Consider the following 15,234-nt stretch of genomic DNA (forward strand, 5'->3'; position numbering starts at 1 on the left):
CTCATGGCCAAAAAGAGTTAGAATTTAAAAAAAATCAAAACAAAAAATGCATATATTATCTGAAGATAACATCAGCTACATCCAGCTTGAAGAATCAATAAGGAAACATTATTTGACAGTCTGGACACTTTCAAAAAACAGCTGAAGACCCTTTTATTTAAAGCTGCTTTTACCTAAATCCTATTTTTCTTTTCTTTTTTCCTTATTTTGTTAACTCGAAATTTACAATTATCTTTCATTTGCTTTTTGGTTTTTTTGTATTTTATGACTTTATCTTTCTGATTTTAATTAGTATTTCTGTTTCAAGATCATTATGATTTTATGACTTTATGATTTATTTTGTTTTGATCTATGTGAAGCACTTTGTGATTTTCTAACTGAGATGAGTGCTATATAAATAAAATGTACTATTTATTTACTTGATGGACCGCTTATTTAGCGTAATGTTGTAATATTCAGCGGAAATAGATCGTTTGTTCTTCACATTTAACTCTGTGATCGATTAGTTTCCCACACATACGTATGCGTAGCGTCTAGTCAGACCTTACTAATCGAAATAGTGTTGATGTCTGTCTCCGCTTTCACGTCCCTCTGCTAACACACCGGGACCAAATTTTCTTCGAAAGCATGTTTTTATCTGCTGCTGTTCGCTCTGCTGTGTCGCAGACGGTATGTTGACAATGTTTTACATGTTTCTGCACTTAAATGTAAATGTTTTTTTCAATAAGTCAAAGAAATAGTTAAATGACTTCACAAGGACATGTAGCCGAGGCCGCTAGCTTTGCGCCGTTTGGTAACGGTAAAGCTAACCAGTTAGCCTCAAACAAGGTAGCATAAACTGTTAAGGAAAAAAAAAAGGCCAAGTTTAATCACTTGTTGTATAATTTGGCTAGCAGTTTGTCTTTTGGGGGTCTCAGGTAAATATAAGGCTAGTTTTGTTCCGTTAAATCTCGTTACAGTAAGGGAAAGTAAAAGTATTTAAAGTACATTTTATCATTACTAAGTTCAGGATCATGTATAATGTAAATGTCGTCTAATAATTTAAAACATCTAACTTAAAGCCAAGTTGGTGAGAGCATTCATATTCAACACCTGATTTGTTGATCTTTTGTAATATTTAGAACTCAAAACAAACGATAAAAAAATCATTTTTCCAATTTATGCATCCTGCATATCATTTAGGTGGACATCGTTCAGGCAAGCAGCTAAATCATTCATGTAATGTTTATGGTTTATTTAACACCAGATTGAGAACACTTGATCTATTCTCTGTGTTGTAACTCCCTTCTTTGTATATAACTACTGAGATGTTGTGATTGTATTTTTTGCTGCCTCTTGGCCAGGACTCTCTTGAAAATTAGGGTTTTAATCTCAGTGGGACCTTCTTGGTTAAATAAAGAATAAATAAATAAATAAATATGGGGTTAGGTGTCAATGCAAGTTCAAATATATTTTTTATGTAGTTGGATTGCTTTTTGTTTTAAATTTTACATAGAGTTCTCACATATTCTGACAAAGGGCTTCCATGGTGTGTGTGTAATGTTTTCCACATATTAAAGTAGTTTAATAAATATAAAGATTATAATCAATTGCATCATGTATGTTACCTGTATTCCTCTGGGTTGCAGGCCAGGCAGGTCAGGGGTCTGCATCAGTCTGCTACACGCTCAGCTGGAGGCCTCTTTGTGGTGAGTTTCAGGTTTATTTTACTATTCAGGCATTTTTATATTAACTTGTTCTTTAAACATTTGCATCCTCTCAAAAGCATTTAGTTGTATCAGATGTGAGAAGGTTTGTGAGATCAAATCAGCAAAAGATGCTATATAAAGGAGTGCTTTCAAAGCTGTCATGTTTAGTTTATTATGCTGTGAATACATTTATATACATTTTCCCAAGTCATTTGATAAGTTTAAGGAGGAATTCTGCATTACCAAAGTAGATAATAGTTGGGAGTTGAATTTTTTATAACCTATGAGTGTTATCTATAGTATTATTGCCTTTTTGCTACATAGTTTTAAAGGTTCTTATTGAAATTAGATTTGCCTAAAAATCACATTGATTTAATCACAATTTCAACTAAGTTTTAAAATTCCTCCCACTATATAATTTAAAAAAAAATTAAGTCAGCACCAGGTTTTCCTGAGCAAATCTCAAAGGTCCTTGTTTTCCAAAAGTTCCTTGTATACCTGGGTGAAATCTTCAGAGTAATAAAAACATCACACAACCTGCAATGGAAACTGTTATGGTCTCACAATGTTCTTGTTAGGAGAAATGTTTTGATCAGAGTTGTATTAGAACACTTGCAGTCAGTGTTGTTTTGTACGTTATAAATTAAAAGATAATTGTATTAATTTTTAATCGCAGAAAGATATTTGATGCTCACGAGAGGGCAGAGTGTACAGAAACAGACATAATTGTTTCTGTGTCGAGACCTTTTGGTGATTTGTAACACTTGTTTCCCCTCAGGGCTTCCGTGATGGGTTTCCAATACCGATACCATTAACTGAACATTTACCTTAATTTGTTTGTTTTTAACCCGTTAGTGTTAATAGGATCCTAACAGAAGTGTTTTTTTTTTCTGTTTCAGCACAGAGATACTCCCGACAACAACCCAGACACACCATTTGAGTTCACGGAGGAGAACAAAAAGGTGAGACGGACCTCTGTGTTGAACAGCTCTTCTGTCATGTGCACTGATGTATTTAAAAATTTTTTTTGGGTATATCTTTAGAGAGAATTTTTTTTAAGAAACGTATTAATATTAATTATAATATATCATTAAATATTATAATTTTTTGTAGACCCTGAAGTTTCTGCAGGGTATTTTTATTACTGTCATGTTATAAAAGTTCTTCTCTATTATTGAAATATTTTAGCACAAAATATGCAGTAAAGAAAATCAGTAATTGTTTTTAAAATTGGCTTTGATGAAAAAAAAAGAAACTATTCCTCTTTTTACACTTTCCCTTTAGAGAGTCCAGGCAATCTTGTCCCAGTACCCTGAAGGACACAAGCAAGCAGCCACCATCCCCGTTTTGGATTTGGCTCAGAGACAACACGGATGGCTCCCTATCTCAGCCATGAACAAGGTAAACTCTCAGACCTTCTCTAGACAGGCTCGGTGCTTTTAGAATCAGAAGGGGTTTATTGCCATATGTGCGAGAATTACAACATTAGGAAATTGTTGCGATACTTGGTGCAAGACAAAATAAATGATGAGCAAAAATCAGAAATAAACATGATGAAATTATAATAATATAGGGAAGCAACAATCGGCTACTACAGGTGCTGGCCAGTAAATTAGAATATCATCAAAAGGTTGAAAATATTTCAGTAATTCCATTCAAAACGTGAAACTTGTACATTATATTCATGCAATGCACACAGACCAATGTATTTCCGATGTTTATTACGTTTAATTTTGATATTTATAGGTGACAACCAATGAAAACATCAAATCTGGTATCTCAGAAAATTAGAATATTCTAAAGGCCAATGAAAAAATGTTTGTTTCTCTAATGTTGGCCAACTGAAAAGAATGAACATGAAAAGAATGTGCATGTATAGCACTCAATACTTAGTCGGGGCTCCTTTTGCCTCAATAACTGCAGTAATGCGGCGTGGCATGGACTCGATCAGTCTGTGGCACTGCTCAGGTGTTATGAGAGCCCAGGTTGCTCTGATAGTCGTCTTCAGCTCCTCTGCATTGTTGGGTCTAGCGTATTGCATCCTCCGCTTCACAATACCCCATAGATTTTCTATGGGGTTAAGGTCAGGCGAGTTTGCTGGCCAATCAAGGACAGGGATACCATGGTCCTTGAACCAGGTGCTGGTGGTTTTGGCACTGTGTGCAGGTGCCAAGTCCTGTTGAAAGGTGAAGTCTGCATCCCCATAAAGTTGGTCAGCAGCAGGAAGCATGAAGTGCTCTAAAACTTCCTGGTAGACGGCTGCATTGACCCTGGACCTCAGGAAACAGAGTGGGCCAACACCGGCAGATGACATGGCACCCCACACCATCACTGACGGTGGAAACTTTACACTGGACCTCATGCAACGTGGATTCTGTGCTTCTCCGCTCTTCCTCCAGACTCTGGGTCCTTGATTTCCAAAGGAAATGCAGAACTTGCTTTCATCAGAAAACATAACTTTGGACCACTCAGCATCAGTCCAGTCCTTTTTGTCCTTGGCCCAGGCGAGACGCTTCTTGCGCTGTTTCATGTTCAAGAGTGGCTTGACACACGGAATGCGACACCTGAATCCCATGTCTTTCATGAGTCTCCTCGTGGTGGTTCTTGAAGCGCTGACTCCAGCTGCAGTCCACTCTTTGTGGATCTCCCCCACATTTTTGAATGGGTTTGTCGTCACAATTCTCTGCAGGGTGCGGTTATCCCTAGAGCTTGTACACTTTTTTCTACCACATTTTTTCCGTCCCTTCGCCTGTCTGTTAATGTGCTTGGACACAGAGCTCTGCGAACAGCCAGCTTCTTTAGCAATCACCTTTTGTGTCTTGCCCTCCTTGTGCAAGGTGTCAATGATTGTCTTTTGGACAGCTGTTAAGTCAGAAGTCTTCCCCATGATTGTGGTGCCTTCAAAACAAGACTGAGGGACCTTTTAAAGGCCTTTGCAGGTGTTTTGAGTAAATCAGCTGATTAGAGTGGCAGCAGGTGTCTTCTATATTCAGCCTTTTCAGAATATTCTAATTTTTTGAGATACCAAATTTGGAGTTTTCATTAGTTGTCACTTATGAATATCAAATTTAAATGTAATGAACATTGGAAATACATTGGTCTGTGTGCATTGCATGAATATAATGTACAAGTTTCACGTTTTGAATGGAATTACTGAAATATTTTCAACCTTTTGATGATATTCTAATTTACTGGCCAGCACCTGTATATACAAGTAAGCGTTGGTACTGGTCAGAGCGGATCCGTTTAGGCACAAACTAGAGGCCGACTGATATATCTACTAGCCGTTATATTCAATTTCTTCTATATCGTCCGAAATTCTTTTTAAAAGCCGATTTAAAAATAATAAAAAAAAAAATCTGGCACCCGTGTGGCCAACTGCCGCCACTACTAGACTGAAGAAAGGACTCGAAGGACCCCAACAGTTTTTTGTTTTGTTTTATATTTGAAGTTCAATGAATGAAGAGATTTATTTACATACCTAGTTTATATTGCACACAGTGAGTTTTTAGTTGTCTTTCACAATCAATGAGCTGCTAAAACGTGTGTGTGTGTGTGTGTGTGTGTGTGTGTGTGTGTGTGTACATACACACACCTGCCTTAATAATTGGCTTTAGACATCGGCCATATGCAACAAAATTCTTAAAAAATCTGTATCAGCATCGGCCTTAAAAAAATAAACGTTATCTGTCTGCCTCTAGTGCAAACTAGGGCTGAACGATTCTTGAAAGTAATCTAATTGCGATTTTTTTCTTCAATATTGCAATTGCGATTTCATTCATGAATATTTATGACACGTCTCACCTTTATGTTAATATTGTTTTATTTTATGCACTCCACTTTGAACTGCACCAGTCCAGCAACTGCTGCATTTTAATAACTAGTATTAAAGGTGAATACACCAATATTTGCACAAGAATAATTTGTTTTAAACTCTCAGTGACACACTTTGCAGGGGGGATTTGGCATTAAATTTTTTCTTGGCGTCTGGAAAAACATCTCCTTTTGCCCCCCTTTATTTGACTTTCTGCGCCCTTTATTTTGGTCCAAGCTCATTACTGGGCTGGCTCTATTAAACACGTTCTACACCCCTGCTTGGTAGACTTAATGAAGTATTTTTAAGCCAGTATAAAAATGACTGAAACACAAATTTGCATTATTGGCATTATTGACCAATATCTTTGATTTAATTTATTTGTTAAGAACATCAAGATGCATTACAGTGAACAGTAAATTTTTCTAGTGCAGAGAGGAGACAACCCATAGAAGCACTGATTTGATCTGATTTCAGAGAAAACTAGAACAGGTCAGATGCACCTAATAAATAAAATTACTAACAAACTCGGGGATCTGTTTCTTCGCTTCATTGTTGTGGTGCTGAAAATATCACTAATGCTGATCAAAGGAGAAACGCAAATGAATGCACCTCTTATTTATTATTTGGAAATTAGTGGGTGTGGTTTGTATCAATACATTATTTTAAATCTGAAATAGATATGGATTGATCAGAAGTTGCTATGTGTATTGTTTATTTGAAAACTATTTACAGAGCAGCCTCAGAATTGAGATTAAATAGTTTTGATCACAATAGTAAAGGAAGTTTTTCAATAAAATCAGAACATTAATATTTAAGTGCATGAATTAATACATCTGAATTCATGCAGTAGGAACTAGGAAATATGAAATACTAGAACCAGACACAACTTTTTATTTATTTTTTAATTGTAATTTGATTAAACTGATTTTTTCCTAACGTTGTTGGCATTTTTCCAACACACGGTTAAACAAAACAATGTTGATTAAGGTGTGTGTGTGTGAGAGAGAGAGAGAAAATAACTGAAAATACCCGACCGGCGCGGAGGCAGTGACCGACGCAACACGAGCCGTTTTCAGCTCTGCCTTGTCAAATGCACCACGTACGTTATGAAAAAAGTGAGTAACAGTGAAGCAAACAGACAGACCTGTTCCTGTTTGTGTGTTTGCGTGGATGCATGGGCCGGACTGAGCTCCCGGCCGCAGAGTTTTGTGTGTAGGGAGGGGCGGGCGCTCTATGTGACTGGCCAATCACAGAGCGTGAAGATAGTCCGTTACCCAATGAGGATTTTCCTTCAGCACGATTACAGATATTTACGAGTTTTACTCGTTTCATGCTCGTATTCGTCAAAAATGCTTTATTCATACCGGATACTCGTCTGAAACGAGTTGAGTATCCGGCTCATCCCTAGCTGTAACCACCCTGCCCTGCCTCCTTCTCCTTGCTGCCTGCCGGCTGTGATCACAAGCAACAACAGAGTGGTTCCTGCGGCTTCTTTGGGAAACAGCGCTTAAAAAAAAAAATCTATAAAACTTGGGATCTTGTAGGCGTGGCGCTGGGATTTCAGCCATGGCAGGCCGCCACGGCTAGGCCTATGTAAGGGAAACACTAGTCTGTATTTATTTGAATGATGGCAGTTTTTACTTTTTTTAGACTCCAAATGTAATCATTTGGCACGTTCCTAATTCGTAATTTGTAAGAACGTAATCAGTGATATTAGCATCCCTGTGGGTTTTCCCATGTATATTAGCATTGTGCTATCCACTCGCTGCCTTTTGTCTCATCGCAATTTAATTGCATATGCAATTAATCGTTCAGCCCCAGTGCAAACACAACACAGGTGACTGAAACAGAGCAACTAGAGGAGGAAGTTCTACGACTGACATTCATGAGTCCAACTGCAGAGTGGCAGAAACTGTTTTTGTGGTGAGAGGTACTGGTCCAGTAACCTGTTGGCACATGAACAAGTTAGTGATACGCAGACGTTGCTTTAGACTCTTTCCTTTTAAATGCATTTTATTATTTATTAATTGCAAAGGAATGTAAAGCTGCAATAGAAAATATACAGAACAAGCTAGCTTTTAAACGCAAACACGATCACAGAACACTCACCACTCCCGTCGGCTTCATTCCTGGGCCACGTTTGCCGGAGCCAGCATTGCCAGAGGAAATGAGACAGCACCAAACACCAGTCGCCGTTTTCTACCGCAAAGAGGCTTGAAGAAAATGTTTTAAGCTAGCTTGTTCTGTAGATTTGCTATTGCAGCTTTAAATTTCCTGAATTGTAGTTTATCCTTAGAATAACTTGCAGTATCTTTTGACTAAAATGAATGATTGACTTCTAAATTTTGAGTTTATATTTAAACACTTCAGTTGACTGCTGTTTTAACATTAGAGGTGCATGTCTTTATTTTTTTTTGTGGTAGCAAAACTTGTTATGGCAAGAAAAAACACCTATGAGGACTAAAAAGAGTTAGGTGTAGTGGGGTTTTTGTCCTGACAAAGCAATGATGAGGAAGATGGTGATGTCAGCTCTAGTAAAATACCATATTTTCCCTCAAGTTGATTATAAATGCTGTCTAGATAAATCCACACGTATCACACAGACTGCTCTAAAGGCTTAAATATTAATGGATTTTAAGCTCATCCATTTTCTTTCTGTCACTTTCCCAGTAGTGATGGGAATTAGGCTCAGCTCGCCAAAAAGAGCCGGCTCTTTCGGCTTCCAAGTGGCTCCTCAGATTTTCTGTTGCGTAAAGTATATTTGTCACCAAAAATAATGCTAAACTATATGTAGAATGATTTACTAATGTAAAAAAATGCAGTATATCAAATATTTATAATTTCTATGGATTTAATAAAGGAACACTAAGAAATCTCCCCTTTCCGACTGCTGGCGCTCATTTTCTCACCATCTTCATCGCACTCTCCTCTCTCTCGCTCGCCTTTTTCCTCCTCCTCATTCCCTCTCGTCTCCCTCCACACGGATGTGCTCTGCTGTGTGTCTGAGTCTGATCCTCTCTCTTCCCCGCCCCTACTGCTCTGTGTGTGGACAGTCTGGACACACAGTTACACATAGTGACCAATCGCCTGTAGCTTTCACTAAAGCAAGAGGGGAGGGGACGGCTCCCAAAGACGAGCCGGCTCCCGTCGTTCACTTCAAAGAGCCGGCTCTTAGAGCCAGTTCGTTCGCGACCGACACATCACTATTTCCCAGGTTTGTCTGAATGAAGTCACAACAAAGATTGAAGCTGAACTAACCAATGACCAAGAATGATCTTTCTTTATCAGGATAATGAAGATGTTAATATTTCATGTCTGAAAAAGACTTCCTCTTTATCTGCTGTCAAGATGGAAAATTACAGGATAATACATGCTGAAACTCTGCCACCATTATATTTCAGGTTGCTGAGGTATTGGGGGTCGCTCCGATGAGAGTGTATGAAGTAGCTACATTTTATACCATGTTTCTGCGTCAGCCTGTGGGAAAATACTTCATTCAGGTCTGCACAACGACACCCTGCATGCTCTGCAACTCCGACAGCATTCTGGAAGCCATCCAGAACAAACTGGGTGAGGAAGTAATTTTCCATTTTCCTTTAGAGAAACCAATCGAGAGATGAAAATCCAGACAAACTTTTTTTATTGTTTATTTAAAAAAAAGATTGGATACAAATGTGTAGATATATACAGTGGTCAGTGGTATTCAAAGAACAAGCTGCAGGAACATTCATGATAAAACTAACAGAAGACTATGCTTAGTCTTCTTTAATTAGTCTAGTACTAAAGGTTTCACTTTCTGACATAATCCACTTAGTTAATTACTTAATCAGGTTTGTATGAAGGTTTTAACGTTTTTCAGACATTTACTGTATTTGTCTGCAGGTATTAAGGTTGGAGAAACCACTCCAGATAAGATGTTCACTCTAATAGAAGTGGAATGCCTGGGCGCCTGTGTGAATGCTCCGATGGTCCAGATCAATGACAACTATTATGTGAGTATTCTGCTACTCTGTGCAGATGGCCTCCTCAATTAACATCCTAACTACGTTAACAAAATTTGTTTAAAACCTGAAAATGAAAAGGTTGTCTGCAGAAAGTTGTATTCTCAGCCTCATTTTGCTGAGGCCGTGCAAGTACAATAAAGTCAGTGTTTGCAGTACTATAGCACCCTTGAATCAGTTTGGAAATGAATCACTTTTATTAGCTAGAAGCGATATTAAAAGAGTTCCTTTCAGATTTGTGTTAAACATTATGTGAACTTAATTCTGCATTAATTCACTCTGAGAAACTGAGTTACTGCAAGCAAAGCAAAATAGAATGACCCAATTAAAGTAAAAACAACTCAAAAAGGAGGCGCTTCTGTTAAACTGCTGACATACGGTTATTACAGCAAGTTATGGTGCCATTTATTAACAGCAAATGTAGTCAGTGTGTTTAACTTTAAATGAATTAGTAGCCATCTGAAATATGCAGAGTCCTTGGAAACTACAAGTTATCTGTTTATTCACCTATCATATTGGTAAATATGGTGTTTTGAGCTGTAAATGTTAGATTCTGTGAATATTTGATACAACTTTAGTGGAACTTACTTTAACCCCCAAATTCCACTACCTCCGTTCCGCTCCGGCACGAACTCCGCAGCAAAATCGGTCCCGTTGTAGTCAATCAGAGCTATTCCACTACTGCGGCCGTGCTGCGGCAGTGCGCCGCCCTCTGTTCCGGCGTCCGGCAAAAATAGAATCGATCCCATTTTTGCCGGACGCCGGAACACCTCCGCAGTCAATGGACAGGAATCACAACCGCCCAACAGGAAAGGGAGCAAGCACAGCTTCCGTTATTTCACAATAAATCGATAAACAAAAAGCGTTTTTTGTTTCATATGCACAGGTTTAACAATTTTTAACAACTATCAATGGCGGCTGAACTTTAAATGCACAAAAGTAAGCCATAAATACAGTTTCCACTATCAAAGTAGTCACACTTTGTTGATCCAAACACTGCTGATCTCTCAACACAAATGATGGGCAGATTAAACGGTTCATTTCGATGCTTCTCCCACACAACGGATGTTTGGATCTAACTTCCGCGTTTATTGCTCGGACTGTATCGCAAGATCTCGAAAATCCCGCGCATGCTTGTTTGCGCACCTCAGGTCTCCGCACCGGAGCGGAGCCGTTGTAGAGCGGGTATCAGTAAAAATTGAGTTCGGAAGCGAGCGGCTGTGGAAGGCGGGGGCGGAGCGGAGGTAGTGGAATTTGGGGGTAAACATGGGATGTGGGTTCTTTTTAGTTTGCTGTATACAAAACTGTAAAACTTAAGAAAGCTAATTTGAGCCCAAAACTCTACATACGGTTAGGAAAAAGCTAAATTAATTTCCCTTATCTGCAGTTTTTTGTTCGATATTGAACTTTTAGATTTAGTCGCCTGAGACCTGATTTTAACTTGCTTAAGTGAGTAAAACACCTGATTGCAGATAAAAATGCAAAAAACCTTTAAGCCCCCTTCAGACAGGCCATGAAAAACGGAAATGTTTCGGACTCTGTCCGTAAGACCTTTGTGTCTGAATACAAACATCCGGATAACGTTTTCCGTAATTAAACCGGATGAAGCCCCTAGTAACAGGTCCGGACTTGTTACGGACAAGGTGGCTGCTTCAGACCGGTGAGGTTGAGTTCCGGACAGGGAGGAGGAGGGGACCGGGGGACGCTGTGCGCACCTAGATAGCTCGCTCCTGTAGCATGCAGCGAACCATGGCAGCTCGCCTCCTACGGTACCGTCTCGTAGACGCGCGACAGAGCGCATCACACCGCTTCCGTGATTCCTTTTAACTAGGGCTGCACAATACATCGAAAAATTATCATCATCGCGATAACAGGACGTGCGATAGGCCCATCGCAAAACACGGCAAAAACAAACATTTCCATCCGTGTCATACATCAGCTTTTTGTAAACCAGCAGTTTTTTACGTGGAAGTATTATGACCAAATGTAATCCTTCTGATAAGCGGCCAATCAGATGGTCCCGTTCACGTAATACGCCCACCCCTACATAGACCCTTTTGGAAAGCAACACCCGAACAGAGTTTGCGGCGCTGTTCCCTTATTCGTCATGCTGGCTCAGAACAACGAACGCACTTTGTGCTGTTTCTGGAATCAGCGCTGCTTTCAAACGTGAACGTGACTCCGCTCGGTGTCAATCATTTTTACCGGGCTGACTCTGACATGTGCCGGTGAACCAACCCACCTTCATGTCGCTAGTGTTAGCCCCAGGCTTCGGTTAGCTTCCAGCTAAAAGGCTACAGCACTCTCCTCCCAGTCCCACCCTGCTAAAGAGGGCCTGGAAAAGTTCCCCCACACATCAAAGTGATTTTTCATTTATGAGCTTTTATAACCTTGTTAATCAGGATAGTTGATTTGCTGCTGCACATAAACTGTCTGTCAGAAGCTCTGCTAGCCGGTTATCTAAGAGGAGCTAGTTCAATTTGTTAGCTTGTTATCAGAATCATAGTTGCAGTTTCATCATCTGAGCTGCTTTTTAAGATCTAGGTAAACTTGTTAAATTTGGGGTTAAAAACAAACGTTTTCACATATTTTCCATGTAGTTTTTTGCCAGTTCCTCTTCTGAAAGGTAGACAATTGTTTTTCTCTTTCCCTCAAAAAATCTTAATATTCTCCTAGTTTGGTCCAGCACAGATCACTTCCCAATAGCAGCAACAGCTTTATGTCATAACCACATAAGTGGAGAAAATGCTCAGTAGCAATGAGAGAGAATTTGCTGTTGCATTTAAGTGATGTTAACTATTATTTAACATTTAAAGTAATTTTCTGATTTTTTTTAATATTCAAAAAACCCTGGTAAGGGATATTTTTCTGTTTTTGGAGCATCAGAAAAAGTTTTATGGTGGAGGTGATGTTTTAAAGTCACTGAGAAACTGCATGCATGCAGTTTGTTGTTTTGCTGCTAATACAGTAGCAGGTGCAGCTGCATAATTTTTGCAATAAAAATGTTGTGTTGTAATGGAATTCATATTGTCCACACATATTCCAGAATGTCTATCTGAAAAGGGTTTTTAGACTTAACACTGAACAGGTTCTTACTCCTCTGCCCTACTGGTTAAAAGTGGAATTACAACCATAGTAAACAACCTTGCTGTAGCTAACACTAAAGCCTGATTCATGCTTCTCCGTCAGCTCCGCAAGGGACAGACACGCACGGATTGACGGAAGAGTTTTGCTCTCATACTTCTCCGTCTCCTGGGGAGAGTTGCAAAGCAAATCCCCGGCAGGACAGCAGAGGGCGTAGCGCTGTTCTGTGGTATCCTGTCATGTATCGGTCCAAGATGGTGTGTTTATATTGTGTTTTTTTGTATATAAGAGACTTTTTAACACAGACAAATTTGTCTCTCATTCTCTTCCACCTCTTCATGCGCTTGCCACCTCTAAACCCACGTTTCCTGTCATTTCCGTACACAAATAAAACGCTTGCTGCGCATCTTTTCACTCCTCCAGTCACAGCGGAATTAAACGTTCATATTTTAGAGGTTTTTTCGCGAGATATTCTTCAAGCTTCTCTGTGTCTGCCGCTAGTTATCCTCGGCTCTCTTTATGTTTTTGAGGGCGCAATGGCGGCGGTGTAGACAACAGCGGCGTCCTGACCAATCACAAGCTTGCGTTCTCCGTCTCGACAGATGGATGTTTAAAACAAGTGGGCTCAACTCCGTACGTACTTGCGTGCCTGCCGGGGCCCTACGCAAGGATGGATAATGGCGTTGCGTGTCTCCGCGCTGACGCAGACTGACTCAGTCTTTACAAGCTAACACTAAAATAAACAAAGTAAAAAGATCTACATTGTTGGACAGTGGCAACAAAAATGTGAAGTTCTTGCTTTTCTCCTTAAGATTTTTATAAATGATCGTCAAACTAAAAATGCTAACCACTAGCAGTACAGCAACAGCCGTAATGCAGGTACAAGAGTGCCCCCTAGAACACCTACCCACTCAACAAACCTATCTAGTGAGGTTTTTGGTCAGCAGAGGGCTGCAGAGTGGTGTCAAATATGAAATTGGTCAAGTTTCTAATCCAACAATCATGAGATCAATGTTAAAGCTCTCGCTTAAAGTAATAAAAATTTTGCACCTGCTCAGTGATCGAGCCAACAGTCACAATAATGGTGGAAATGTTCATTGTGGCTAAAGGCTTACAGGATAAATGCCCTGAATGGGCAAACTTTAATGATGGGTTTTGGTTCTGGCATATTAGAAATGTAATAATTCCTATCTCTGGCTGGAAATACATGATGTTGCATTTTCTGGTTGAGAAATAAAGAAAAGTAGACTTAATGTTAGAATGTTTAGCTGAAGGTTTTTACTTAAATTACACTGGAAACTTGATGAAAGTTTGGAGTTCCCACTCTCTTGATTCAAGCACAGGCTAATGTTAAAATGGAAGAACACCGAGATTTGTTAACTGAAGATTATCATTTCAGTTTCTATCTTTAGGGAATTTTGGTTTGAGACGTCTAAATTACGGCTCAAAATCAGTTAAGTTTCCCGTTAAAAACCTGCAAACATTCATTACCATGTCTACTATTAGCGTTTGCTGTCAAATGTGTGCTTATTACTCAACTACATATTATACTTGGAACTGCGAAATGTATATGTTTATTAAGAATGCAAATCCAGTGACTTTGAAAACCATTTTTATGATGCGCTATAATCATTATCATTTAAAGCTCTTTTACACCTTTTCTTTTAGTATTTTCTCTATTTTTTTGTATGTGGTCACACAAAGATCTGATAAACAATGTGGGCACTGACACTGTAACAATAAGACGTTGTTTCTTTGTTCTTTCTCTGCGTTTCCTCAGGAGGACCTTACGCCAAAGGATATTGAAGTTATCATTGATGAATTGAAGGCAGGAAGAGTTCCACCACCTGGACCAAGGTACTTGGAATCATTTGTATACTCTATCACGCAACGTTTTTGTTTTCGAGTCATATTAAACTCATTTTAATATATTTGCAGGAATGGCCGTTTCTCTTGTGAGCCTGTTGGCGGATTAACTTCTCTCAAAGGACCTCCCCCAGGACCTGGATTTGGCGTAAGATCGGACCTGTAGACAAATGTGGGACACCTAATCTAAATTTGTTGAAAGGAATTTGTCCCTAAAGCTATAATGTTTAAACTGAAATGACTGTGTAAATAAAATATTCATGTACCTGTTGTGTGGCTGTCATATTGTGACTTACAAGATATTGATTGAAATAGAAATCAAACATCTCAATTTTGGCTTTTAGAAGCAGCTTTTATCGAGTAAATTTCAGTGACATTTTTACTTTTGTTTTAATACAAAGCTAGTCAGACTTGTTTGTAGCCACACATCTTTCTCTGTAAAAGGTAGATTTTTGCAACTAGTCACAATGTTCAAGGGGATAAATGAAAATGACTGCAATAGTCATTTACAACATAAAAGTCTCTGCATCTTCTACAAGTATGTCACATGAAAACAACCCATTTATAAAATAGAAAATTTAACAAAATTAAGAAATTCAAGTGGGGTGGAGCATAAATATTGCCTGTTTTTACAGAAAAAGTGCTTATGTCTGTGAATGTAGCTGTAGTAAAACAAAAATGTTATCAACTTTATTTGCTAAAGTGTAAACAGTTGTCAGCTGTTAATATATGCTGAATGATGGTTATTTATGTGTTGACAGATTAACACATGACATTT

At 38.9% G+C, this 15,234-nt stretch overlaps 1 protein-coding gene across 1 annotated transcript; it reads left to right on the forward strand.

Moving 5' to 3' along the window:
• Positions 1-545: 545 nt before the first annotated feature.
• On the forward strand, positions 546-14,726 carry ndufv2 (NADH:ubiquinone oxidoreductase core subunit V2). The gene is made up of 8 exons (XM_015956234.2): positions 546-669; positions 1,629-1,688; positions 2,588-2,650; positions 2,973-3,089; positions 8,907-9,075; positions 9,388-9,497; positions 14,371-14,447; positions 14,529-14,726. Exons 1-8 carry the CDS (start codon positions 628-630, stop codon positions 14,620-14,622), a joined length of 732 nt encoding a protein of 243 aa, XP_015811720.1. The 5' UTR covers positions 546-627; the 3' UTR covers positions 14,623-14,726.
• Positions 14,727-15,234: the final 508 nt, after the last annotated feature.

This window comes from Nothobranchius furzeri, chromosome 11 (genome assembly GCF_043380555.1).
Source record: "Nothobranchius furzeri strain GRZ-AD chromosome 11, NfurGRZ-RIMD1, whole genome shotgun sequence".
Lineage (NCBI taxonomy): Eukaryota > Metazoa > Chordata > Actinopteri > Cyprinodontiformes > Nothobranchiidae > Nothobranchius > Nothobranchius furzeri.